Consider the following 26,190-nt stretch of genomic DNA (forward strand, 5'->3'; position numbering starts at 1 on the left):
GTAAGTTTTAGACAGCATCAGGAGTTTCCACACAACTGAGCAATTTGAAGTCCCTTCCAAATATTTCGCCGTCGCCCAGTGTCTGCGGCAGTGGCTGGTTCAATGTTTCAGGTAACAACAATGAAGTGACGCCTCCCATGACGCTCAGTATGCCCATTAAAATAAGCGGTAGGGCCTTCGTGTAAATGGACTGAAAGATAACAAAAAAATTAATTTAAAAACTATACCTTCAACAAGTTTATAATTAAATAATTCACTAGCTGCTCCCGCGATTACGCCCGGCGTGGATTTAAATTTTATTTTTCTAAAATAAAAGTAGCCTAAGTTACTCCTTATTACATCAGCTACCTACAAAAAAATAGTCCAGCCATTTCAGAGATTAGTCGGAACAAACTAACAAAAATTGTAAAAAGTGTCATTTTGGTATATGTACCGTATTTATATTTATTTGCATGTAGTAAAAAACGGTTATTACAATATTACAAACAGACACTCCAATTTTATTTATATGAATAGATTTATTCAATCAAAGCAATAATATATAAATTTACATAAGAATTGGCCTTTGGCCATCACTTATACAAATATGAAGAAGTTTAAATGTAGACTAGGCTGTACGGTCTAAGAATCTTTGCCTGTCATTTAAAAAGAGATGGAATTATGGAAATAATAATATAGGGAAGGCACAATTTAAACCTATACAGCTGTTGATTACCGTCTACCAACATCACAGCATAGTATTGTCAACTGGATCTTGAGCCTCAACAATTAACTTATCAACAATCATGTTGCTTCCCGTAGCGGTGGTCAGGTTTCGTACTGATATGTGGTCTCACACATGCCAACAGTAGCGGAATTAAACAAAATAATACAGATATATTAGCTGCTATTACACCTACGCTCCTTCACGCGTGATATGCTATTTTCTATCAGTCATCCAGTACCCATAACACAAGGTCTGCTTAGCGTGGGCCTAGGTGGCGCTGTGTGAATTGTCCTGAGAGCACTATTATTATTTAATCATCAATATTTATTTAAAAGAGCAACACACAAGTTTCTTGCTTATTCTTCTTGTGATGAATCTGCATTCCGAATAAGCGGTAGAATAAAAAAAACTTGACTATTCAAAAGTGCTTATATTAAGTTTATTTGAATAAAGATTATTTCTATTTCTAAAAATATTCTCACCAAATACACTATGTATGGACAGGCCAGCAATCCCAGGCCTGCTATAAAAGACGCAGCTCCCATCGCTTGTGACCTTAATACTGTCGGTAGAAGCTCCCCTATTTGTACGTAAAAAACAGCGAACGAGGCCGCTATACACAGACGTCCTAACATTGCAAGCGTTACTGTTATCCAAGGCCAGGCTGGAAAGTAAAAGAAAAAATATATACTTTATTGCACCAAATAGAATAAATTTGTAAATAATAGCTCACACAAAACGAATAAAGAATTTATCAAGAAATGTACATCAAAATCAAATGAAATCACAAATCTTTTATTCAAGGAGGACATTTTAGTCACTTATGAACTTCAAATTTTTTGGAATAATATGTTTTCCCCATCCGTCTAGTTCAGTACGCAGATTCGATTGAGAAGAACTGGCAAGAAACTTAATTGATTTTTTTAAAGCTAGTTTTTTACAATGTGTACTTATATATGTGTCTATATCTAACATTAAATGAAATTCCGTGCATGAACAACTATTGTCATGCACAATGAAGTATAGTTACAACATCCTTACTTATATTATAAATGTTAATGCTGTATATTTGTCGCGCTCTCACTCCAAAACTACTGAACTGATTTAAATGAAATTTAGTATACAAATAGCCTAGTATCTGTGAAAGGACATAAACTACTTTTTAATGCAAAGGGTTTACAGAGGAGGTGCAAGTTTGTATAGAAATATAGCCATTTTTGAAGTTAGTAGATTGAAACTTATATTTTAGGCTATTGATTAAATATAAATAAACATTTTTGGGTTTGCTTACTAAATACTTTTCCTTTATTTAGTCAAAGTATGTAATATTATGTTATCTGTGGTCAAAGTGACTATTCCACGCGGACGAAGTCGCGGGCACAGCTATTATAAATGTATATATATATCTATTTAAAATTATCTCATGCCAATTGGTTAATCCAGCTACCGGGCGGCTAAGTCGAATTTAGTTACGTGAAAATGTGTAATAGAATGGTGCACCCGCCTGCGCTAACGGTTTACGCTGGCGGGGCACCAGTGGAGGATGATAAGATGAGGTCAACTCAGTCAGCATATCGTCATAAATTCATCAAGACCTTAACACGATAGTTTTCAGGTGGCAACAGTCCATTTTACTAACAATTCCCTTCCCCCAAGTATAAATTGGTTATATAATATCGGTGAAAAGCCAGTTAATAATAAAATTATTATTAATTAATAACCTTCTGGTACTAATCCACAGCTGAGACAGGCCACGCCGCCTATACTCATAAAGATACAGAGGACCCATCGTCGACCAAATCGTTCCATACAGACCCAGGCAATGATATACGATGGCAATTCTACAGCTCCACCTGAAATTAAAAAAAATAACATTCAGAATTCTTAATAATCATCATTATTATTACTTTGTATAAAACAAAGTCGCTGTCGCTGTTTATCCCTATGTATGCTTAAATCTTTAAAACTACGCAACGGATTTTGTAGCGAATATATTTTAATAGATAGAGTGATTCTAGAGAAAGGTTTATATATATGATACATGTACACTCGTGTGAAGCCGGTCGAATAGCTAATCTATACATATAAACAAAATTGGAGTGTCTGTTTGTAATATTGAAATAACTGTTTTTTACTGGAGGCCTAAGGGAACCCTGCAGTTCGGATTTTTTTTACAAAAGAGTACCATGTAATCTGGCAGATTCTGTAATATGCATACATACATATATAACATAGAATCGTATCACTGGATACAGATCCAGTGATATATATGTATGTATGTATATGCACTCTCTTAAGTACCTCTAAGTACAAATCTTACTTCATTATGTATGTCAACTACTAAAAGATTCGTTACGATTTAGGCGGTCTAAAATATCACATTTTTCTTTAATTGTTGTGTTTTGTGCTTTCGCTTCTGAGCTGATACTTATACGTGTGAATAAACAGTAAACAATATACACATGCTATACTGCACCGCTATCTTCATCACATGTAAGTAGTGAAATTCAAACTAAGCAATCATAATCAAAACAATACGCTACGTGTCGAGTACAACAGTGATACGTACATGTTCAAACTTGTTCAGTCATGTATTAGCGAAGATTGTCAAAAAAATATTCAATAATAAATAATAGACCATGTAGGATTACAAGGGGGGCCGGATTACCGCGGGTCCACTGATGGTTAGTTCTTACAATTATGTAGGTCGTGAGCTTGTTTGCCATTCCATTCAAAAATCCTGTCTATAAATAACCAAATGAGATTTTTTGTTATATAGATATTGACGGTCTAGGGGTGATCTGCCGATTGAGCACACCGCCTTACTTTCTGATGGTCGAGGTTCTTTTTATGGATGATTAAAGAATGATGCACCCGCCTGTGCCAACAGTATACGCTGGCACCAGTGGAGGACGATAAGATAAACATAAGGTCAGGTCAGTTGATCTATCGTGTTAAATTCACCAGGAATTTATAACTATAGTTTCCAAGGGAAACCGCATGGAGGTCAACCTAACTTGGTATATTGCTATGGTTGAGGGTTTGATTGTTTGTATAGGTCTGTGTGTTTTCAATGTATACTATGTATTTACACAAAAAAAACAAAGTATTTATATCTGTTGTGTAGTACACATAACACAAGTTATGCTTAATTTGAGAATAGATGGCACTGAATTGTCCTCAGATATTATTAATATTGTTATAGATAAATAAGACTGTTCACAACATATAACAATAAGTTTCCTTTATAGATACGAATATTTATAGAAGGGCGGAAGTGGACTGTTACTAATATACCATGTTAGGTTGACATCCATGAGCTTCCACCTGGAAATCTTCGTGATAAATGCCTGGTGAATTTGTCACGATGGGTTAACTAGACCTGACCTGATGCTCATCCTATCATACTCCACTGATGCCCCGCCAGCGTAAACCATTTACGCAGACGGGTGCACCATTTCATTATCAACTAATAAAAAAAAATATATAGCAATACAATTAATAAAGTATACCAACCTATAAAAAATGCTAAGTAATCATCCACTCCTAAATTAGGAGTATTATAACTTAAACTATTATAAACAACACCTAACACGACCCAATTGAAAGTCAAAATAAAAAACTTCTTTCTGATGTTGGGATATCTGAATATATCCAAGAGGGACGCTTTACAGTCCCCCTCAGAGTTCTGTTCGTCCAGGCGTTTATTCTCAATAATGTCTTCTTCTGCATACCCATCCCTTACTAAAATTTTATTCATAAGTTGTATTGACTTCCTTCTTAGCGTACTCGCCGGAGATTTCACATATTCATCAGTCTGCGTGGACTTTTGTTTTGATTCAGAATTGATTTGAGATTCTTCATTTACAATTTCATCTTTTACTTCTTCCTCTTTGACACTTACTCTGTTTTTTAATCTTGCCTTTTTATTCACTATTTCTGCAACTTCAAGAGCTATCATTCTTTCCATGCTGTCTCCTTTAATACTTAACTCTGCTTCTGTAATTCTAGTAAAATCTTGTCTAAACGAAAGCATATTACTAATTCTTCTGTCTATATATTCATCTTTATCGGGATAGTCTTGATAATTTGCAATATATCCGTTTGCATTGGAGGTAATTGTAAGTTCTTCTGCCGCATTCTCTTCTGCCTTTATTCTTTTCTGAAAGTACACAGTAATCATTTATATATTATTTATATAAAAAACTTAGTATTCTCAACATTGTCAAATTGTTGTTATTTTATTTTTTAATAATATCATTCTAATGTACAAAGTTCTCATGTCACAGTGTTAGTTGCCATACGCCTAGGTTGTTATATATTTTTATTGCTCGAAGTGATAAGGATGCTCCACCCAAAAAAAACATTTTGGATTTTTGAACTATATTTTTTTTTATACTATACTATATTTATATGGTATATTCTCGCGACATCGTCCGAATTTAACTTTTTTTTGAAAATAAAATAAATTGTTCTAAAATAAAAGTAGCCTAAGTAACTCCTTATTACATCAGCTACCTGCCAAAAAAACTCCCGTCAAATTCGGTCTAGCCATTTCAGAGATTAGTTGGAACAAACAGACAGACAGACAAAAATTGTAAAAAATGGTAAGTTGGTGTATGTACGGTATTTATATTCATATGCACGTAGTAAAAAACGGTTATTTCAATGTTACAAATAGACACTCCAATTTTATTTATATGTATAGATAACATTAATAATTTAAATCTAACCCACGTCATGATCATGTAGTAAATACATTATTATAACATTGTTTCTGTGAATGTGAAAAAATACTCAGACAAAATAACATTGGATTATTTCTGGAAAATCTATTTTAATATATATTTATACAAAACTCGCTATTGTACTGTTATTTAGTTCAATATTGGTTATTTTGGACCAGTTCTAAATACACGTGTAAACTATACATCATTCAACAAAATTAAGTATCCAATACGAAGTAAACGTACAATTCCGAGGTTAATTTTGAAATTCTCAAATTCATACCTTTCTGTACAGGTTTTTCTTGCAAAAACAAATTATTTTTTTGCCCTACCATATATACTTTTAAGTGCATTTAATGAAAAGCGGTTAATTTGAATTTTTACAGACACTTAAATTTTATTAGCAAATGCCTTAAACGAAATTTAAGAAAAACTTTCTTCTGTGTAATTCTACATTAGTACTGAGTTATATATGATGTATTTTATTTAAAAAAGTTCGAGATCTCTATAATAATTAGTCCAGTGAAAATCGAAGTAGGTCCTTTTACATTACAAGCATGCAAGCTACAAAAATAGCCACAAAAATGTAATATAATGTGAACAGCAGAAATAAATCTCTTTTCTCTTCAGCTTGCTGTGCCCAACTGGGTCCATAATTGATCTACTTTGAATTTAACAGCCTACTGCTTATTGTAAAAGTTATGGAATGCAAAGCTTAAATTAATAAATAAATCTGTCAATAACTACATGTATTTCAATAAGGAAGCCTCGATGCAACGTTATGCCGTTCTTTTTAGCAAGATGCCTTAGAACTTTCTCTGCTTCCGCTATACGACCTCTGCTTACAAGCCATCTTGGAGATTCTGGTATAAGCCAATAATACCTGGAGCAGAAGATTTCATAATTAATACCAGTTCTGGAAAATAATGTTCTCAATTAGTCTCAGTAATCATAGACCATCCTCTCTCTCTCACACATACACACACACACACACATATACGCCTAATGCTTACACATATACATATCAAATACAGGCATAGGTTCTTTTTGTTTTGTACCTTTTTTGTGGTTTCTTTCTTTTTGTTTATAAGTTAAATTTTCTTTGTTTTGGTAAATTTAAATATTTTGCAAATTTTATTAGACAATACGTGATGGGTAAAGACATTGCAAGTATTTTTTTATTTTCTGGAATTATATATACTAGGTGGAGGACGTCGATATTAGCAACACAGTTTTATACTTCTGTGAATATCATTGTTTCTTCAGTAAATTAGTACAATTTTTTTCTGTATTAAGTAAATAAATAAATTAAAAAATGCGCCATGTTGTCCTATCATAAGTACAAGTAGAGCTTGTGTTATAAGTACTAGATAACTGATATAAATATATAATTTTTTTTGTGAAGTAGTAGCGATCTACTGTATGAGGAGTCGTGACTCATTAAGAGAGAAATTCAAAGAGGCAAATATTCTCACCGTTGCTTCTCAATTTATATATTCAAATATCCTATATGTTCATAAAAATCTTGACTTATTTCCAAAAGACAGCAATATTCATAATATTAATACTAGATTTAAAGACAAACTTGCTGTCCCCAAGTATCGTTTAGAAAATCAGTCAATAGGTCTTTTATGGGAATAGGTATAAAAATTTACAATAGAAAAAGAATATACTGGAATTACCCTTAAATAAATTCAAAACAACTGTTAAATCATATTTACTGAGCAAAGCCTCACGTACTAAGCAAAACTCACTAAACGATTACTTGAATGACGAGCATGGCAATAGTTGTTCATGCACGGGATTAATTTCATTTAATGTTAGGCATACACACCTATATATATACACTAGCTTTTGCCCGCGGCTTCGCTCGCGAAGTAGTAAGTATTATTATTAATTAGGTGTAGTTTTTGCGGCTTCATTTTTACAAACTTTCATCCCCTATTTTATCCCCTTAGGGTGGAATTAATCAAAATCCTTTCTTAGCGGATGCCTACGTCATAACATCTACCTGCATGCCAAATTTCAGCCCGATCCGTCCAGTGGTTTGGGCTGTGCGTCGATAGATCACTATGTCAGTCACCTTAGAGTTATATATATTTAGATTGTAAATAAACTGGCTTTTAAAAAAATAAAATAAAATATTCAATTGAGTTTCTTGCCAGTTCTTTTCAATTGGATCCATATACTGAACTGGATGGTAGAAAAAAATTAAAATTATAATGTAAAAAAATTGACGTTCATAAGCGGCTACTATGCCCTACATAAAAAATTTTTTTAATTTGAATTTGAATTAATATTTACAGTAAATTCTTTTTCATGAGCAGATGTAATATTTTAGTCACCGGTACAGTGTGATGTTATCGTCTCTGCGGAGGGTCCTGATTAGACATCAGATTCCAGTAACCTACGCCTTTTAAGACAACGTATGCTGACGGGGACTATAGTTGGTCGGTCAGCACATTGAGATGATTTACTATTTTTTTTTTTTATTTGGGATGTTTGGGCTATTGTCAGATGTGTAGCACCTGTAGCACTGCGACCTACGAATGATTTACTAGCCGTGTCTTGTAATTGGAGCAGCAGCGCTGTATCAGCTGCTGTGCTTGTATTGAGATACTCATGAATTCAGATGTTTGAATGTCATATTTCAATTTTTAGTTGTAGAAAATCTTGTAGTTACAACTAATTAACGAAATTGTATAACGTACCCATATAAAACCACAAATGGTAAACTCGTGGCAAGTGATAAGTAGAACCAGTCTCTGAATGTATACGCTAATAGCGACAGTAAACACATGCCGCTGGCGAACAACATCCCAACAACGATACCTGAAACATACAAAAATATTTAACACTTGTTTCAGTACAAAAATACTAATATTATAAATGCGAAAGTAACTAACTGTCCGTTGCGGTTTCACAACGCAACTACTGGAACGATATAAATTAAATTTGGTACATTTGTGTAGTCTAAACCCTGAGAAAGAACATAGGCTACTTTTTAACGCGAAGAAAATTTTAAGGGTAGAAAGGGGAGATGAAAGGTTGTATATAATATCGGCATTTTTAAATCTAGAAGCTTCAAACCTATTTTTTATGCTATTGATTAAATATAAATAAATAAGACAATCAAACTTTGTAAAGAAAATACCCTTAAAATATAAAAATTGGGGATGAAAGTTTGGGCGGAAATTTGTCATTTCTTAAACTATTACGATGAAACTTTTTTCTTTGGGTTTATTTGATTAGATTATTATTTTTTTTCTTTGGGCAAAGCCACTATTCCACGAAGATGAAGATATTGTCCTGAGTCACCCTCTTTTGTTGAATTGCAATCGTCAACATTGGTTTTCGCCATAATCGCTCAACTTGTGATCTTTTTGTGTATCTCAGACACGGTTGGGCCTTTGCCATCGACAGTAAAGGTGAGGCGTTAGCAGTTATTAGCCTTGATATAGCGAAGGTATTCTATCGGGTGCTAAAACATCCAACACAGTTTCTCTCATAGGAAGTACTACTTGATAATTTTTTCTATATACGGTTTTTCATGTATGACAATGGAATGTTGCTCCCGTCTGTGCTAACGGTATATTTTGGCGGGGCGCCAGTGGAGAATAATGGATGGAAGGATGGGCATGAGGTCATTTTGGCAAATGTACATTTATCACGATTGTTTTCAGGGGTACCGTGTTGTATATCTGGTACATTGCTAGTAATGGGGTTAGTCCACATTATTAACAATCCCCTTCCGGGCTTCCTATATAGATTGTGAATTATTCTAAATCTGCGGCTTTAATTTGCAAACTTTTTGATCTCTAGATTAGCCATGCTGGTCAAACTACTTGCGATGGTTGCGGGTCCGATTCCTCGCACGAAAAATATGTATGTATTTCTATTTGTTATTAGCTGTTCCCGCGACTTCGTCCGCGTGGTATTTAACTTTATTTTTCTAAAATAAAAGTATAGCCTAAGTTACTCCTTATTCATGAGCTACCTGTCAAAAAAGTCCCGTCAAAATGGGTCCAGCCATTTCAGAGATTAGCCAGAACAAACAGACAAAAATTGTAAAAAAAATATTTTGATGTATGTACCGTATTTGTATTCATATGCATGTAGTAAAAACTGGTTATTTTAATATTACAAACAGACACTCCAATTTTATTTATACATATGTATAGATTTAGTACCCATAACACAAACTCTGCTTAGCTTGGTACTAGATGGCGCTGTCTGAATTGTCCTGAGCTATTATTATTATATATCCTAGTTTAAAGTTTTCTTACCAGTGTAAGTCCTTCTAGGAGTCGGCATAAGTTCCAGGGCCAATACAAATGGAAGCTGATACAGTGCCGGAAAGAATAGTCCACTGACAACCCTTACAGCTATATAGCTCCAATATGATGTTGGGAAAGATGCTGCAATCGCCAGAGGAACTTCTAAATAGATCATAAGTAATATTGTAGGTCGCCGACCATACCTGGAACGTCACATAAGTATTTAAGATAAATAAGTGTTTGAAACAAATTGTTTAGTGTGATGAGGGAAATTTAGACTTTATTTTTAGAATAGGTGGTTTATCTATGAGATATGATTATATTGCTTAATCATAAGAAAGGAAAAGAATATTTGTTGATATGAAATATATTGTTTGTTCACAGGCAAAGAAAGAAATTTTATTTATATTAGACATACTCTTGCTTAGGAAATACTCTTGCTTCAGATTATATTGTTTGTTCATAGGAAAAGAACAAAAAAAAATTGTTTATATTAGAGATATATTCTTGTTTGAGAACTCTAGATTTGTGAATGATTTTTAACATATAAGAATTTCTCTATTTCATGGAGATATTTGGGAGGCCTTTGTTCAGCAGTGTACCTCATCCGGGCTGAGATGATGATGATGATGTAGGATTTCTAATAAGATCTACCACATAAATTATTGATATAATAAATTACATTTGCATCTCTGCTATACATGAAATGCGAGATATACAGGGTTCTCTAAAATTAAAATTTCTCAATTTCATGCGTCTAAGTACTATTCTACAGAAATATAACTAAAGGATCAAAGGATCAAGCATGACTATTAAGCTAATGAGCTATTAATGGATCTATATATTGGATGAAAAAATAAAATTATAATGTAAAAATTTGACATTCATAAGTGGCTAAAGTGTCCTACATGAATAAATGATTTTTGAATTTTGCTATATTGGATGTTTATGAATTATAACGAGTCTGCAATACATATCTTAAATTGATTAGTGAATAATGCATTATTCATTGATAATTGAAGCAAAAACTTTGTAACCCTTACTACGAAAATATAGCATTAACAGAAGAATATAAAATTTCAGACACTATTCATACAGAGGAGTGCAGAATGCTAGTACTATAAAAATACATCAAATCAATAAAAAACATTAAACACACTATCATGTATTTCGACGACCTCGGTGGTCTAGCGGTCTAGCACACCGCTTTACGTCCGATGGTCGCGGGTTCGATTCCTTGCACGGCACAAACATTTGTATTCATGAGTATGATTGTTTGCATCGGTCTGGCTGTTTTCTATGTACATTATGTGTGTATTTACAAAACAAATATATCTATGTATTTATATCAGTTGTCTAGTACCCATAACACAAGCTTTAGCTAGGTTAACTTGGGTCTAGATGACGCTGTGTGAATTGTCCTGAGATTATTGATTATTTGACACACAGTATATATGTATATATATATGTTAAATCTTTAACAATAAACAAAGAGTATATAGCCCTTTTTGTCAAATTGAGAATAAATTAGTAAAGGTCAAATTTCAACCACTAGTATCATTAAATGCTTATAATATAATATAATAATACCCTTTATTTGCTGTTAACATTACAAATTTACAGCAGTAACTGTGGTCCTGTTAGTATATAATTTAGTAATTTTATTTTTTTTCGTTAAACACTTACTAATATGAATCAAATCTTAAATCACAATATTCCACGTCTATTCAATAATTTAGCTGCTCAATTCTGTATACTTCAAACTGAAATATACTATTCTGATGATAATGGAATTGTCCACCCACCTCTAGTAACGGTTTATGCTGCTGGGGCACCAGTGGAGCATTTTAAAATTAATATGAGGTCAGATTAGTTACACCCTTGTGACATTTTTTTACCAGTAATTTATCTTGATGATTTTCAGGAGACCATATAGATGGAAGCCTAATGAACCCACTGCTACCAATGTATGGTACATTGGTAGGAATGTGTTCATTAGTCCACATTATTAAAAATACCCTTCCCCCTCGGTAGAGTGGTGTGACACAATTCCAAATCAAATTCTCTTTATTTAGGCAACACAACTTTTACCACAAACATGCTACTGTGTACCATAGATTGGTAGGTGTTTAAAATTCCCACTGCAATTTGAGTTATATTCTAGCAAATATCTCTGATTAAAGTAAAAAAGTCAGCTTACCTGTCCGACATCCATCCAAATATTAAATTGCCAAATATTGAACCAACCCAGAATAAAGTATTTGCTGTTCTTGGTAACCAGTCTTTATCACAGACTAAGGAAAACTGGAAAATTAACAAAAAACAATACATGAACATAGTTCTCACAGTTAGTAGTAGTTAGTATCTTATTGTTACTCTTTCTATCAACACAAAGGTAGTCTGGAAGAGACTGTTTAGCAATAAGACTGCCTTTTATATCAGTTAAGATATATTTACTATTTTTTTTGTTTAGTAAATGGTGCAAAATAAATAAATAAATAATATAATGTATTATTTAATATATAAATAATATATTACATTTATGTCTTCATAAAACTGCTAATAATAACAGCCTTCATGAAGCATAGCATTCATGAGGTAAAGTAAAAATACATGAAAAAATAAAATATACATATGGAGGTGACTTTATGTGCCACAAAGGTGAAGAGGCAACCAACTCAGCATAAACCTGCAGTGCTGATATTCTGTTGGCTCCTGTATTTATACTACTAATACTTATTACATATATATAATAAACTTAGACTTCTTTCATAGGTGAAAGCAGTTACAAATCATCAATAATATATAACATAATTGCAGACTTAGTTGGACTTATCTGACTTTCTAATAGTCATATATTTTTTAATCTACCACTCATTTGGAACACAGACTCATTAACAGTAAGAATTAGCAAAAACTTGGGTGTTGCTTGTTTAAATGTTCAATATTACATTTTTAACACTTTGTGTGAATATAAACTGCCAAATACCTGTTGACATAGTGAATAAATAGTTACTTGACTATCAAAGCAAATAATAATAACAAATCAGGCATAGTTACCGGAGCAGATCAGTCCCTACAAGCACCACATATTGTGTTAAGGAAAAGTATAATAATTTAACGATAACATGCACAAAATTAATGTAAATATTTATTTATTACACATTTTTATAGATACCGGTATGTAAATTCTTGCATCGATTTTGGGACTGCATAAAAATGCACCCAAACAACTTCTACTTTTTATACTTTAAACTCACTAATTATAATAAATAAACAATAATATTTGAACGAAGTAATTGCATTTCCATAATGGTTCGGCGCGAAGTAAGCGCATTTGAAAATATTAGTAATTATTTTTTTTGTTCAGTCTTTTCCGTCACAGGAAAAGGCAAAAGGATACGTCCTATACAGCCATTGTCTTTTGTAGTATGGATTTTTTTTTGTTTCGGTTTTTCTCGTTTCAGGGAAAGGGAGTATAAGTATAAGTGGAATACTTAATTATTTAGGCCATTTTGTCATAGGCTGATAATGACATTTATAAATATGGATTGTTTTGGATTTTAGAGTTCTAAGTTGTGATGATCATTACGTGATTAACCATTTTCGCTCTGGTTTTTCCAGCAATAGGTAAATAAATATTATCCTGATGTGGTTTCCTTTAGGTATTACTTTTTCTTAATAATAGTGAAGATGAAGCATTGGCTGTGATTACTTGGTATTTAATTGGTCAATTATCTATGCCCTGCTAATTCCTTCATTATGCATCTTGACTAACCATGCATGGTGCATGGTTTTATTTGATATTACTTGATTAATATTATTAAATAAATAACGTGATATTACGTACCTCAGTAACTAAGGTCCTTTGGTAATGCTCAGTGCTGTACCGCCAACCATTCGTGCATACTGTAGTAGAATTCTCGCTTCTTAACTTTAATATTGAATCTTCTATGTCAGATATCTATGTACAATTTAAAACATCATTTTAATTATTATAATATAGTTGACGATGGGATTTCATCAATCACCAAAGTTTACCACATCGCCGTTTATGGGTTTGATTCCTTGCACGGTAATAACATTTGGAGTCATGAGTATGATTGTTTGTGTCTGAGTGCATATTACATAACACTAGTTGGCCCAGTAAACGTTGTTTTGTCATATAAATTAATAACGCTATATAAAAATAGGGGTTGGTGATAATAGCCGATTCCCAGACCTACTGAATATGCATGTAAAATTTCATAAAAATCAATCGAGCCGTTTGGGAGGAGTATGGTAACTAACATTGTGACCCGAGAATTTTATATAAGTATAAGATATTATTTGTGTATTTACAAAAAAAAAATTATCTGAATTTTTATAACAGTGGTTTCATACACATAAAATAAGCTTTACTTAACTTGGGACTAGGTGATTCTGTGTGAATTATACTGAGATATTATTATAATTATTATCTATCCACGTTATACCATCCTTTTACCAAGTATCTACAAGGCAAGTCCTAAAGGGTTTGTTTGTAACACTTTATTGTACAGGAAATACATTTAAAATGACAGGATGTAACAATCTTAAGAAATAAGTTGTTACATCTTTTTGTCACAGCGCCTTCTGATGGTCGCAGATTCGATTCCTCGCACGGCACAAACGTTGTATTCATTATGATTGTTTGTATCGGTCTGGGTTTTCTATGTAAGTAGGTATGATATGTATGTATTTACGAAAAAAAAATATATTTATGTATTTATATCAGTTATCTATCCATAAAATTAGCTAGCTGAACTTCGGTTCGGTGTGTGAATTGTCCAAAGAATATTATTATTATAAGTTTACAATGACGGACTTATTACAAGTGAGGTATATCTTCCAGTCAACCTTTGAATGACTGAAGGGAATTGTGGAGTGGTGGAAATAGATAGGTATACATAAATTATAAGTATTGAAATGGTAAGTAAGACTGAATACTTATGATTTTGATGAAAACTTTCTCTACAAGAAATAAAGCGGTAATCCGAAAATATATGTTCAAATTTTTATTATTAAATTGGTCACGTGATCACGCAATTTGAAACTAGCTGTACCGGCTACTACGTCCGCGTGGAATTTAACTTTATTTAATAATAATAATATCTCAGGACAATTCACACAGCGCCATCTAGTCCCAAGCTAAGCAGAGCTTGTGTTATGGATACTAGACAACTGATATAAATACATGGATACATTTTTTATTGTAAATAAATACATATTATACATAGAAAACACCCAGACCGATACAAACAATCATACTCATGAATACATATGTTTGTACCGTGCGAGGAATCGAACCCACGACCATCGGATAGTAAAGCGGTGTGCTAAACCACTAAACCACTTAGGCTGTCATTCTTTTTCTAAAAGGAAATATTTTTTCTAAAATAAAAGTAGCCTAAATTATTCCTTATTACATCAGCTACCTGCCAAAAAAGTCCCGTCAAAATCGGTCCAGCCATTTCAGAGATTAGCCGGAACAAACAGACCGGCAGACAGACAAAAATTTTAAAAATGTTATTTTTGGTTTATGTACTGTATTTATATTCATATGCATGTACTAAGAAACGGTTATTTCAATATTACAAACAGACACTCCAATTTTATTTATATGTATAGATGTATAGTTTTTAAATATTAGATATTTGCATATTTTCACTATGTTTCTTTGAATTTCTTTAGTTTCATAAATACAATCACAGGCATTATATTATTACGATTAAATATACGGATACATTTCAGGAGCCGTATTACGATATGCGATTCTATCGACGATATTACACACTAGACGATTTTTAATCTTTGATATTTATAATTAGTCATCATGTTCAATCGTAATAAACATGAGGCGATATGTATTTGATATTTTTATCATCATTAAATATCACTATAACAATAGCTGTGGCCGCGACTTCATCCGCGTACAATAGTGACCTTGGAGACAAATTTTAATTATTCTACAAATAAAAAATGCATAATATTCCATTCCATGCAATACAAAATTTCATTTTATTTTACCCCCTTAAGGGTAAAATGTTTACAAATTTTGTATGTATGTCATATTTATTTATATTTAATAGATTAAGAAAAAAGGTTAAGCTCCCAGCTTTGAAAAAAAACGATATTTCCATATAACTTTTTATCTTTACTTTCAACTAGCAACTGTCCTTTCTCAGGGTCTATCTAGACTATTTGTGTGTCAAATTTCATTTAAATCGGTGGAGTAGTTTTGGGGTGAAAGCGAGACTGACAGAGTTAGGTACTTTCGCATTTATAAGGAGGAGTATAGGTTCGCAAGGATTGAAATATTAAGAATTATTATTGTTATTGTGATTAATGTACATAAAGAACTTTAATATCTTGCATGCTACTTTCTTTTCTACAGAACTTTCTAATTGCGAAGCATAAATATATTATTTGCACTACTCATGGTCGACTGGTAATGATCAATATTATTGATTATCTACTAGTTGACCTTAATACATAACGATTCGAAGGTATTAAGTCCGTCATATATATTCATACTTACAATTTGTATAATCTACATATTATTATGTTTTTTTACACAGCTTGTGTAAAAAACATGTAACTAAACAGAACTTAATAGTATTAAGTTCTGTTTATTCAGGAACTAACAGGATTGATATGTGTACTAAACAACTGATAGAAATAATTAAATATTTTTTCTGTAACTCTTGTAAGCGTGTATTGAAATAGTAATTGATCGATCGATATATGATTGAAACTATTATTGTGGGACTATCAACGTATCTACTGGTGCCCATATTGGGAATGATCTGTAGATTAAAAAATAAATTACGATTATTCAAATGTGCTGAAATTAAGTTTAATTGAATAAAGAATTTTTCTATTCCATTCTATGAGGTAGGAGATGATAATAATTAAAAAAAAAGTTCCACCAAACTTGAATGTGTTCAAATACGTGAAGCATTAAGTAATATAATGCAAAAAATATTAGGGGGAAAGGGATTGTCAGTAACGTGGATTAATAACCCCATTGCTATCAATATACCACGTCAGGTTGAACGTCACGCGGTTCCTGGAAACCATAATGACCTGATCTCACGCTCATCTTATCATCTTCCACTGGTGCCCCGCCAGCGTAAACCGTTAGCGCAGGCGGGTGCACCATTACTTTATCATCCATAAGAAAATATGCAAAAATAACTATTACGAACAGTTCGTATAAAAAACTGGTGTCTGAAATAGGTCAGAAAAGGACTCGGATATATTATGTAGTAGCTGAGCCGCGTAACTTTTGACCAATTTACATAATATCTTTTTAAATTATAACCTATGTATTATATTATTGTGATATATGTATAAGTTATATTACTGTAAAGTTTCATCAAAATCAGTAATCATAAACTTTCGCATTTATAATATTAGTAAGATGTATTTAGAAAACTCACTTACTTGAATTCTGCGTTTATCTTCGTCTTTGGCTGGCAACAGCTGGCGAATTGTAACCAGCCGCATCCCTTCGCCTTCGTACACATATTTTGTACTGAAAATTATAATAATATTATGATAACTTAAATTGATAATTTAGTATTGTTCTCATTATATATTATTGTTGGATAAATAAAAATATTTATTAATTTAAATTAATAAATTCATGTATTATTTATAATTCCCGTGTAGATGTTATAAATAAAACACCTCCGAAGAGGCTTGACTAATTCTTATGAAATTTCGTGTGAATCTCCCTCTTGAATTACTATTTACTACCTATAATGTAATGCCGAAGTGAAAAAAGTGTATAAAATTCGTTGCCGAATTTTACCGGCGCGGTATATATGCAAAGAATATACAAATAATAATAATCTCATGATAATTAACATAGCCCCAAGTTAACTACCTACAGCTTGTGTTATAGGTACTAGACTGAACTTTTATCATAAATATATACATATATTATACGTAGATAACACCTAGACCAATACAAACAATCATACTCATGCATACAAATGTTTGTGCCGAGCAAGAAATCAAACCTGCGACCATCGGTAAGACGGTATGCTAAACTGCTGGGCCACAGAATCCTTCAAATATCTAAGTAGGAGATGCATTCGATTGCATTAAAGTGATTAACGATATTGCTATGTGATTACCGATTATATAGCAACATCATTAATCATTGTACATTATTGCGTTGTGTACTATACTGTAGATAAAATGCATATATCAGTTAATAACTTAGTAAATATTATGACTACACTTGAAATAAACAATGACGAGATTGAGAAAACAGCTAGCCGTGTAATTACACGTGTCCAGTCTATATGAACAAGTACGCAATAGAAACCGGATTAAAATAGAAACTAGATAGATAATTTATTTGCTTCAACATTTACAACAATAGTACAAATGTTCGCCTCATATTCAGGGGGCATGCAAATTACAATTCATAACAATTACAATTAAATTACATTATAAATAAGAATATCAGATGTCAGGTCAATTCCCGCAAAGAGTAACAGCATTTTTTAAGGAGCCATTGGTGTAATTCTTTTTTAAATCTATTTAACGGCATCTCTCGAATTACGTGTGGTATTTTATTATATATTTGTATGGAACTGAAGTGTGACTTAATTTTTTGCAAGTTAGTTCTACACGGTGCCATTTTTAATTTAGTAGGGTCTTTTTGTGTAAATTTGCTATTATTGTTTATTTTGTCATATAAATATGGGTTTTTTTTTTACGAATATACCTGTTTCATAAATGTACATGGCAGTATCAGTTAACACTCCCATTTTTTTTAATTACGGTCTACATGAGTGCAATGGTCAAAACTAAATTCAATAATTGGTTACTTTTTGACTTGCAAAGTCAGTAATCTATATATTCATAATAATAAAGTGAAAACTTTGTCCTCCTTTTTATGAAAAGTGCGGACGGAGGAGTTTTAAAGTTGAGAGTGCACTTACTAGATTACCAGCTGTACCTATGAGTTATTCTGATGTACAAGCTATGTTATGGTATAGTTTCATAAAACATCCATCCATCCATCCATCTACCCATATATGTAAGATACAATGGAGTGCAGAATGCTGCTAATGTTTGTTAAAAATTGTGCATATAAAAACATTAAATAAATAAAAAAAACATTACACTACCATGTGTTTGTCACACACTTGCATATACTCTTTTGTTTATTGTCTGTACGACCGCCCGTGCCTGTACCTACATATTGACGACCTCGGTGGACTAGCGGTCTAGCACACCGTTTTACGACCGATGGTCGCGGGTTCGATTCCTCGCACGGCACAAACATTTGTATTCATGAGTATGATTGTTTGTATCGGTATTTTCTATATATAATATGTATGTATTTATATTTGTATCAGTAATCTAGTACCCATAACACAAGCTTTAGCTAGCCTAACTTGGGTCTAGATGGCGCTGTGTGAATTGTCCTGAGATTATTAATATCGTTCAAAGTTATAATTAAAATTCATTATGAGTTTCAATCACTAGTTATTTCTTATTATTCTTGTAGTATAGTAGTTTAATAACGCATACCTAATAATACATCACAGTAATAATGTTGTTGTTGTTGAAGTTACGTATATATAACTTTGGTGGCAAAGTTATATATAAAAAAAAGTCATTTATTTTTTATTGTTTTTATATTTGTTTTTCTTCTGTTCTGAGTTGGTTGGTTATTCATCTTTGTTTTGTGCCTCATGTATGGTGTATGTTTGCAATTGGTGAATAAAGTTATTATATAATAAATTTATCTATTTATACAGCAAGCTGCTTGTCAGTAGAAATAGATGACACACCCACCCATGAACATGTATTTATTAAATGTCTATCTTAGTTTAACCTTTACCTTTCTTGAACATAGTCACTGAGTTCTTCATACAATGCCTTCGTGTCGATGCTGTATGCTTTGCAACCTTCGTATATGTCATGCTGCCTTGGTATTATGAGAGAACGGAGCTGACCATCCGGCAGCCCCAAAGCCTCCAGCTCTTGTGGAGGAGCACACCAATGTTCTGGTGAGGCATTTGTGAAAACCTGAAATAATCTATACAATTAATTATATTTAAGTGACTGTTTGTAATTTCGAATTAATAATTTTCATATGAATGTACATATTACTTAAATTAAAAAATAATTTAATAATTTTTTTTGATCTATCTGTCTGTTTGTTATTGCTAATCTCTGAAATGGCTGGACGATTTTGACGGGACTTTCACTGGCAGATAACTAATGGTAATGAAGTGACTTAAGCTACTTTTATTTTAAAGTAACCTCGGTATTTTTATTAATCGTATTGGACGCATAATTTTGTTGATTGATGTGTCTACGGGGACGCAGTCACGAGTAACAACTAGTAGCTAATAGTAAAGTTATTTATTTACCGTAAAACTTCATGCTATTATAATACTTTAAGGGATAGTAAAAATTATTGGAAGTCTCAAAATTGAAGAAAAAGCAACACTATCTCTTCTTTATCTTTGTATCTGTCGTTAGACCACCACTGTCTCTGGAATTAATTCGGTATATTGCCGTTCATTTCCATCTCCTGAGAGTTAGATATATTGAAAGATTTGCTCACTGAACAATTTACAATTTATATCTATTTAATATTAAATTCATTTAAATATTTAACCACACAACTATTTTCCTAAGTAAATGGTGTCTTGGTAACTTTTGCTATCCAATTTATTGTCCATATTGAGCTCCATTAGTTCCGAGCTCCAATACTTAGTAAATAGTTCCAAATCAACTACTTAAGTCTCATCTACATTTTTCATCGGATAAGCATTGCTGCTTTGTAACCTGTGTTTTGATTGTAGGATCAAATTAGGCACTGTTTAATTAAAGAACAAGCATGATATCTTAGTCCTCTGGAATTGCAACACAGAAATGGTATTAAGGTTGTTCTATGATAACATGATGTCTGTAATTCTATTGACGATTACCACTTACCAAGTGGGCCTCAGTTTGTTTGCCATTCCATTGCTACATACGACCTTTTTGTAGGTCGTAAGGCTATTACGACCTTAGCAGCAACAAACTTAGTTTTAATAACATATTTTAAGGTAGAAGTATAGTCCTTTATCCTAAGTAGATAAGTGCATAGGAGGTACCTACTAGTATACCTGATAATGCTTCGTTATACAATTAAAAACAGAATGTACTTTTAAAACAATAAAGTTAAAGAAAAAATAAAACACCTGAGAGAAAATTAAGAAAGAGGTAGGTATTGCCGCCAATCCGCACAGTAAATAAAACAGAAATACATGCCACCAGCCCCTCTTTGTGGCAAGTATGGCAGCCTCGTCCAATTCCGTGGTCCAAGTCATGTCGTCACCTTAGAATTATTGGCATAGACATTGGATACACAAGTCCATAATGTAACATTTGTATTACATACATTTTAACAGAGTTAAATATATTTATAACTGTATTATTTTGTTTTAATTAAATTCACACGAGTATACATATTTCAGTCACATTATAAAGAAATATTAAGTTTTATTTACGACACATACAACTATTTTCAAAAAACGATACCAAGTTTTAATTAGTTACACGTTAATTTGTTTTGTAAAACACTTGTAATTTAATGTAATTTTTTTATTTAACTATAATAACTACTTAGAATATCAAAAAGAATATTTATACAATTTATTTTTAAAAAGGAATGAAAACTTTTCGTTCATAGATGTATTTTTATAAAGATGCACGCACTGCGTAAAAACGATAAACAAACTTTATAATATGTTCACTGTATTATTCGTATATTATTATTTAAACATTATTGTACGACTATATTGAATAATGTTGGTATATCGTCGCACTTGTCCGTTCATTGGCCGGCCTGGTCTAATACTAAACTATACGTCGCTACAAACTAAACAATTGTCATAGATTATAAACCGACCGTTTGATATTTGAGTACGATGCAGTTTTATTAAAGCATTTGATATCGTCGCGTTATACTACACTAGCTCTCCGCCCTGGCTTTGCACGAGTGCAGGCACGTGTATTATTACGTTCTCTTCAATAAGTCTATATTACTGAAATTTGCATTAAAATTCGTTGCGTAGTTTAAAAGATCTAAGCGTACAGACAGAGGGAACAACTTTGTTTTATGCTTTTTTTTAATTGAAATAAAAAAAAACCCGCGTAAGGACTTATGGAGCGGCTGGCTGAAGGCCAACTCCTATTCTAACGGATAGAACTTTAGCGTGAGGGCATGGCTAGGGGTTCGAACCTCAGGCCATCATAATTTCGATCGCCATTTGAATTAGACGGGGGATTGATCGAAGGGTAGTCCCCTTCTGATCTCAGTGAGATTATCTCAGAGACTGTCTATTCATTCTTATAGTTATTATTATTACAACAATATCTTAATCTTCTATTTTTCTTACACATATGTATGGCTGATCGAGTTAATACATTATCCTATAACATTTTCTGGGTTTGCTGGAAGAAATATCTTTTTAGAGATAAGCTCGCCTTTGTACATTACATTTATTGTATCACTGTTGTTTTCCTATGTTTGTGTGCAATAAAGAGAAAAAGTAATACAATTTAGTGATGGTAAAAAGTATACATAAGTCCACACACAAGGGGACTATTAGTAATAGACTGTTGACCCTATAGCCAGCAATGTCCCCCTGGAAACCACCATGAATTTTTCGTCGTGGTGAATATGTCATGATGGGCTAACTGACCTGACCTCATGCTCATCTTATCACCATTCCCTTAGTCCCCTTCGGGGAGTGGGGGAAGGTTGGAAGGGGACTGTTAATAATGTAGGCTGTTGACGCTATTGCATAATGTAGACTTGATCTTCATCATGCTCATCCTATAATCCTCCACTGGGCGCCAGTGTAAACCGTTAGCGTAGGCGGGTAGACCATTCCATTATCTATACATATAAATAAAATTGGAGTATCTGTTTGTAATATTGAAATAACCGTTTTTTACTACATGCATATAAATATAAATACGGTTCATACACCAATAAATAACTTTTAAAAATTTTTGTCTGTCTGTCTGTCGGTCAGTTTGTTCCGGCTAATCTCTGAAATGGCTGAACCGATTTTGACGGGATTTTTTTTGGCAGGTAGCTGATGTAATAAGGAGTAACTTAGGCTACTTTTATTTTAGAAAAGTAAAGTAAAATTCCACGCGGACTAAGTCGCGGGAACAGCTAGTCATCCATAAAAAAAGCAGTGCCTTCCCCTCATTGTCCATCTATTGTATCTTATCTTATCATTACGTCTCGTCTCAAACCACATTCCGAATCGGCGACAGTAGATTTCATTTGTCATAAGTAAATGACTTAAATTTTGTAAAAACAAGATATTTTGAATTGATTCGAAAATAATCTATGAATCACAATAGTTAACAGTTATATCAATATAATTAAATCAGTTTAATAATTATAGTAACAAAGATTAGATTACAATTCTTTATCAAAATATCACAAATTCTTAACTAGTTTCCATATGACTGGGTTAAGAATTTTAAGTACAATAAGTATTTTAATATTTATGAAATTGCTCTTTTTGCTAGTTTGTATATTATCGTCTACTCACATATATCTTATTAATATTATAAATGCGAAAGTTTGTGCGTATGGATGGATAGGTGGATGGATGGATGCTTGTTACTTATTAACTTTAAAGTAATATAGTTTATACATCGAATAACACATAGGTTATAAATTCAATGCGGGTGAATCCGTACGCACAGCTAGTATAATTATAAATTTAGTTGTACAGAAGACAAATAGAAATAAGCTATAATTTATTTCAATAAAGAATACGGTCACTTATTAAATTATTTCAAGTTCATAATAATGCAATAGAATAGAATAGAATAGAAAATCATTTATTCAAATAAACTTAATTTAAACACTTTTGAATAGTCATAACAATTTGTTTTTTATCTACCACTCGTTCGGAAAGCTGTCTCATCACTAGAAGAACGAGCAAGAAACTTGTGTGTTGCTCTTTTATATAGCATATACTAGTGGTCACTACAATCACTAACTAATGACCCCATTGCTATCAATGTACCCGGTCAGGTCGACCTACACGCGGGTCCCCCTGGAAATGATCGTGATAAAATCCTGGTGAATATGCTAATTGACCTGACCTCATGCTCATCTTATCATCAGCCACTGCTGCCCCGACTGCGTAAACGGTAACCTTAGGCGATGCACAATACCGTTATCATCCATTAAAAAAAGTGAATAAATTATAACCAAATTATAGCCAATATTAACGAACTAACAGGAGTAAGAAGAAAAATATACGAAGTTCGCAACAGGAGCTGCCTCAGTTGTTGCTGATATAAGCACAACCTCAATGAGATGCAACTAAAGAGCCCTGATTTCACAAAAATGCAATAGATATACTCATGGTCTCTCAATTAGGTCCAAAAAAAGGTCCAAGTTATAGTTCAGTAATCACATTCATGAAAGTGAACAAATTTACTTAGGAATGTAACTATAAATTACAATATAATTTATTTACTTATATAATTTAATTGTACAACTAAGATCTTAAAATTAAAACCTTAAAAGATATAAATATAATAACTAAAATATATTATTAAAAGGAGTCCCTTTAGGCAAAGTTCCGAAGATACTAGCAGCGTTCCCCCTTTGAAAGGCTAGATAAGGATTTCAAAATACATCTGTATTTTGGTAATTATAAGCTTATTTGATAAGTTTCTTGGCAGGAAAGCACTCCAACAAATTATAAGGGCATCCGCAGAGTACCAGCGTCATGGCAATTCGTCACGGCATATGCTGAGCTTAGAGCTTAGATTGTGTTTAACTTTGTTTATTACCAGTTGACCACGCAAAAGTTGTTTTTAAATATAAATTAAAATCGTTATTAAAAAATAGGGGTTGGGGATAGAAGGGTGATAGTTTAGTATTTTTAATGCCACTTTATAAAAAAAATACCAAAAAATAAATCACTTATGAAAAATAGATAGTAGCCGATTCTCAGACCTACTGAATATAAATATATTATATGCGTATTCATTTTATTTTAAAATTTCATGAAAATCGATTAAGCCGGTTGTGTGGAGTATGGTAACTAACATTATGACACGAGAAATTTATATATAAGATTATTATTATTGCTTGTATTGTAAATCGAATAAAATTCTTTATTGCTTTCTTGCTTTCTTTCAGTCATAATATTACCACGAGAGTCGTTCACAGCAAACGTGACTGTATCCATGCAAACCACTTTGAACAAAGTCTACTTCTAATGCAAAACAGTAAACATATAGTTCACGTAGACATGATACACAATCTCGCGTGCGTAAACAGTGAAGTACGTTAGTGATAAGGAAACAGAGGTCTGCTGGGTTCTGTTTGTCTGCACGTTATATGACCCCAAGCCAATAATAGCTTATACGTATTATTATAATCTTAAGTACCTGGACTAGTTGGCTTCGCTCGGCGTTTTATTTAATGGGAATCTATATTGCAATTTACAGGTTTGTCAGAATAACATGGAAATACACCACTGGGCAGCTTTGGACTTTATACAAAGACAATTTACTTTATAAATACCGACAAATAAACAAATGGGACTAATCCAATGGGAAATCAATCCACTCTTTCAAAATAATGAAAGTTATAAATGACGTAGTTACATCGTAACTAATCTCAGCACACAGCTCCAGTTATGTAGACCCAAGTGAAGCTGGCTAAAGCTTGTATAATGGGAATTAGATTACTGATACAAATACATACATATTTTTTCCATAAATACATACGTATTATACATAGAAAACACCCAGACCGATACAAGCAATCATACTCATGAAAGCAAATGTTCGCGAGGAATCGAACCCGCGATCATCGGAAGTTACGCGGTATGTTAAACCGCCGTTAAAAAGTATATAAAAAATGATGTTACAGTCATCTTTATTATTATAACGCAATTTATTCATAATCAAGACAGTACAACGTCTGTCGGGTCAGATAGTTAATTATATTTATAATCAAATTCCAAATCTGGGTGGGTTGATAAGATATAGAGATGCCGGATCACAGATTGTTATTTGCTAGACTGATAATAGTTACAACACAAGTTTCACGATAAATAGTTATGCTATTTATGTAGATCCTTAAAGTAACGAATTAAGAATATCTAAGTAGGTTTTGTACAAAGTGAAAACCATTCGTTCCTCCCACGATGCAAACATTTAGAATGGAATATCAAATTATTTATTGAAATAAGCTTAAATTTAAGCACTTTTGAATAGTAATACCACAGATAACATAATATTACATAGTAATACCACAGATAACATAATATTGTAATACTTACATATTATTTTTATCTATCGCTTATTCAGAAAGCTGTTTCCTGCACGCAAGTTTCTTGCTCGTTCTTCTTGTAATAAGTACAAGAAGAATGAAAAAGAA

The 26,190-nt window shown here is 32.5% G+C and overlaps 1 protein-coding gene across 1 annotated transcript; it reads right to left on the reverse strand.

Annotated features, from left to right (window-relative positions):
- LOC131854220 (uncharacterized) lies at positions 1–21,189 on the reverse strand. The gene is made up of 12 exons (XM_059205352.1): positions 20,954–21,189; positions 19,600–19,787; positions 17,178–17,268; positions 13,561–13,674; positions 11,911–12,014; positions 9,720–9,913; positions 8,145–8,265; positions 6,181–6,316; positions 4,223–4,868; positions 2,428–2,559; positions 1,189–1,370; positions 1–190 (listed from the first exon to the last, which is right to left on the reverse strand). Exons 1-12 carry the CDS (start codon positions 21,080–21,082, stop codon positions 8–10), a joined length of 2,220 nt encoding a protein of 739 aa, XP_059061335.1. The 5' UTR covers positions 21,083–21,189; the 3' UTR covers positions 1–7.
- Positions 21,190–26,190: the final 5,001 nt, after the last annotated feature.

The sequence above is a fragment of the Achroia grisella genome, unplaced genomic scaffold (genome assembly GCF_030625045.1).
Source record: "Achroia grisella isolate CSIRO2021 unplaced genomic scaffold, CSIRO_AGI_Agris_v1 utg971, whole genome shotgun sequence".
Taxonomy (NCBI): domain Eukaryota; kingdom Metazoa; phylum Arthropoda; class Insecta; order Lepidoptera; family Pyralidae; genus Achroia; species Achroia grisella.

Coding starts and splice junctions, on each gene's coding strand:
- LOC131854220 (XM_059205352.1), bottom strand. CDS start 21,082: ATGACTTGGACCACGGAATTGGACGAGGCTGCCATACTTGCCACAAAG. Junction 2,560..4,222: donor TTACTTAGCATTTTTTATAG/GTTGGTATACTT, acceptor TTTTAATTTCAG/GTGGAGCTGTAGAATTGCCA. Junction 1,371..2,427: donor CTGTGGATTAGTACCAGAAG/GTTATTAATTAA, acceptor TTTACTTTCCAG/CCTGGCCTTGGATAACAGTA.